The sequence below is a fragment of the Agrilus planipennis genome, unplaced genomic scaffold (genome assembly GCF_000699045.2).
Source record: "Agrilus planipennis isolate EAB-ADULT unplaced genomic scaffold, Apla_2.0 scaffold55, whole genome shotgun sequence".
In the NCBI taxonomy this organism is placed as follows: domain Eukaryota; kingdom Metazoa; phylum Arthropoda; class Insecta; order Coleoptera; family Buprestidae; genus Agrilus; species Agrilus planipennis.
In genome coordinates this window covers 1,187,682-1,191,540 of record NW_020438918.1, presented here as the reverse complement: position 1 = coordinate 1,191,540, position 3,859 = coordinate 1,187,682, and the positions used below count along the sequence as shown (strand labels likewise).

The following is a 3,859-nucleotide window of genomic DNA, read 5'->3' as shown; positions in this document are numbered from 1 at the left end:
TTGATTTTACAGTGATTCCGGAATTGAGGTAGTGAGGTGATACTGGTGGTGAAAATGCACGGGAGCGTCGTCGGGGGCGGCGGTGGGGGCGGGGGGAGTACCGACCGCGACCGTCGCGCCCTCGAACGGGAAGCGCTCCGGAACGTTATCGCCCAATGGAACGCCAATCGACTTGATCTCTTCGAACTCTCCGAACCTAACGAGGTAAGCCCTAAAACTCACATTACATGCTTTTCAACAGTATATAACAACACAGCGTTCTTAATAAGGCTTGCTGCAGTTGACATTTCCCTTTTAACCCTTACATTGAGTTTAAAAGTGTATCTGTATATGAAAACCCATTTTATGACGATTTTAATCTTCACATGGGCATGAAGAGTATACAACAGTCTCTAACTAGAATTCGTTTACATTATAAATTGACTTTTTGAATCAAATTTTTGCTAATATTCTTCTGAAAAATCAGCCGCAGCGATGAATAAATAATGGCTCAATTTTTAAGGCAAAACTATTGCTAGAAAAGACAACACCAACGAAGTATTAGTACTACGTATTGTCTGATATCGATATATTTATATAAAAACAGTTATCTTTTGTACGTGACCCCCTGTATAGTTATATGTCTTTTGTTGAAAGATATTGAATGATGACATCTTCGCCTTACATACGTATGCAAAACAGTTATTGTCGAGGTGACAAAACATACGAACAACAAATTTTTATTGTTAAATTGACATTGTATGTAAATATTCACCGTGCCTTTAAAAAAAAAAAAGAAGCATACAGTTGTCTTCAAACGCAATCATCATAATGCACAACAACAAGGTCGCTTTTATGTGTCACATCAAAATTATTAAAAATTCCCATTTCTCTCACGTAGTAAAAAAGATTGGAAGAAGTTTTTATGTGAACCAATCGTATTTCGTCGGACTATAGAACATGCTATATTTTGGGATATTTAACTTACGCAGTTTTTATAAAAAGGGTTGTTTTTAGATGCTTGACAACCAAAAGCACTATAAGTTTAATTCAAGTACTTCTACCCTAAACTAAAGCGTTCCCTGTTTGAAACCCAGTTTGTACAAAGAACTTTGGCAAATATCTTTGCGAAGACAATCTAAACTCGTTCGATTTTATTCACAAATATTGTAATTATTTTCGGTCAGTTTTCATAAGGGAGGATTTATTGATAAAAAATATTAACCGTGGATAAAAGTAAATTACCCACAAACACTTTCCTGGACTTTGAAGAACTAATTAATAAATTCATAAATGCAACTGCCTGTGTTATGGAAAATAAACCGTTTTACAAATTCGTTCCCAAATATTTATCATTAAATTATAATTGCACTTTTCATTCCTTCTTATATTCGGTATAAAACATAAGTAGGTGCATTATTGACATTGTTAATCTTTATTTTAATGACTGCCAATGCAAATAAAGTAACATTTAAATAAAACAGTTGATTAGTCATTATCAAGAAGCTTTTCCAAGCTAACTCTTGAGTGGTTTCAAACCAAATTTTGTGATGGTAGTCTGTGTATCTAATATCTGCAAATGTAAACATGTTTTAATTAGAACTTTTTTAAAAGACTTACTTGTTTACAAATATGCCTTTTCGGATCGAGTGGGGATACTAACCACGAAAAAGTAGAGCTTGACTTACTGTCATGTTCCGTTCAATTTAGGCAGAATTGAAGAAAGGATTTGCGGTCTAAAGAACAAATGCTTGAAATTCTAAGCGATAATGATGACAAAATTATATACCATGACTTATAACCGTCAACTACAGCTACTACACGTGTTGACCTAATAAAATTTGCAACTTCTACGAAGAAAATACGATGTTTTTGGTCCAATAAATAAAAGAAAGAAAAACTCGTTCTTGAAAAAATGTTTTAAAATTTTAATACGAATCTTGTTTTCAACTGAAGATACTTGTTTTTATCTTATGTCGTTTAGAAATTAGAAGTGTTTCAGTCCTGGGTAAATGTCTAGATGATGGCCCCCACCCCCTTTCAGTGGGATCGAAAGGGGAGGTCTCCCCTACCACTGTATCATAAAAAGTTCGTGGCGGTCTTACCCCCATAAAAAGTTATGGGGGTGGGGAAGAGGGGATCGAAAGAGGGTAGGGGGATTGAAAGAGGGTGGTCACCTGAGTAAACCCCCATAAAAAAATTGCGGTGGTCAAATAAAAATAAAAAGTTATGGGAGTTGAAAGTTGATTATTTTGTCAATTTTCATACACTATAATTCAAATAAAATGCAATAAAAAAAATATTTTCACGCGGGTGGAGGTGGGGGATCGAAAGAGGGTGGTCACTTGAACAAAACCCAATAACCTAACCTAACCTACTCTATTGATAAAGATATTTAAATAATGTTTTATATAACTTTCTCAATATTTTTATAATTTTTTTATTAGTTTTACCTTTGAATATTGTTTAAGAATGACTGTGTAAATATTTACATGTCTAGAAATGTATAAAAATTGGCATATTTATTAACTTTGAACCCCCATAACTTTTTATGGGGGTGAGACCGTCACGAACTTTTTATGGTACAGTGGTGGGGGAGACCTCCTCTTTCGATCCCCCCCACCCATCATCTAGACCTTTACCCAGTCCTGTGTGCTTTTTAAAATTTAAACAATAGATTTCTTTCATTTTGAATAAAGATATGAAATAAAATTCTTAAAATAAGATTATAACTACTGTTCTTTGCTATTCAGTTTTCTTACTGTATTTTGTTTATAAAAGCACCTTCGCAAAAGTTCTATCATTGTCATTAATATAGCTGTTTAATAAATGTACTTATAGTCAGCCGGAAGTTGCATTTACGCTTGATTGGCTTCTCTAACAATTTTAATTCACTAACAAAACTCATTATCCTACATTATTAGAAGCATAATGGGTCTGTTAATTTTCACAGTTTCTTATTCTACGTCGCGTATTTATTATAATTGAATGTTCACGTATACTTATGAGCCAAAGTAAACATATTTATAACGCTTTTAACCCACGACGGAACTTATAACTTAACAATGAACTACAAAAGAAAAATGATCATGCACTGTTGGCTAGGCCATAAAATTATACAATTTAACTATAATTCCTATTACCGCAAGTCTTGCACTTACGGATGTTTGGGAGATATGTCAAAATGCTACGAGACAAATAAAAATTTGGAAGAATGTTCCTCATTCAATACTAAAACTCCTGCAAAAATTACAAATCGATTCACTAAACCGTTAAAAAGTTATTGAAATTTTAAATAATTGTAATTTTACACGTCATTTTATGTAGATTCGTTAACCGAACAGATTAAATTTATTTTTATTAGCAGGAAAAAAGCTACCAAAAAATTCAAACTTTTATAATAAGTGACTTGAACTCTGGAGAATCACTTTAGCGTAAGGTAATTCAAATTCACTAAATGGTTAATGAGGAAAAAATGAAAAATTAGCTGAAAATCTCGTTTTTACTTGATAATATAATGATAATATTTATAATTGTCTGAAATAAATGCAATTTGAAAGTTTTAATTATTATTTAAACATATTAAAAGGTTTTACGCTCATTATTAATGGAGATTGAAACTTAATATTTTTTTGTTTCGAAGTTAAAATCAAGGCATTTTCACTGGCAAAAGTCAGTTAAAAATTTTCCATATTATTCGTTATTTCTTATTTTATTCAAAGTTTTTGTTCAAATTCCAAATTTTCTCTCAAACCATATACTTTTTTTTTTAGTATAGATAGTATTTATTTACCTCACGATATGCTGCAAAACCTAATTAATCACGAATTTCTAATTTTATGTACTCTTGTCTCCGATTGTACCTCCCAAACATCCTTAA

The 3,859-nt window shown here is 32.3% G+C and overlaps 1 protein-coding gene across 8 annotated transcripts in view; it reads left to right on the top strand.

The window, feature by feature from the left end:
* LOC108740093 (afadin) overlaps positions 1 to 3,859 on the top strand; it is a 161,465-nt gene that overhangs the window by 86,507 nt on the left and 71,099 nt on the right. For 3 of the 8 annotated variants that reach the window (XM_025973742.1, XM_025973739.1, XM_025973736.1), the window contains exon 1: positions 27 to 204. The exons of 4 other annotated variants lie outside the window; for them this stretch is intronic. In XM_025973742.1, the coding sequence (XP_025829527.1) occupies positions 55 to 204 (150 nt within the window). In that variant the 5' untranslated portion in view covers positions 27 to 54. Of the gene's footprint in view, positions 1 to 14; positions 205 to 3,859 lie in introns of those variants that run through there. One more of the 8 variants, XM_025973746.1, reaches the window with a different exon arrangement.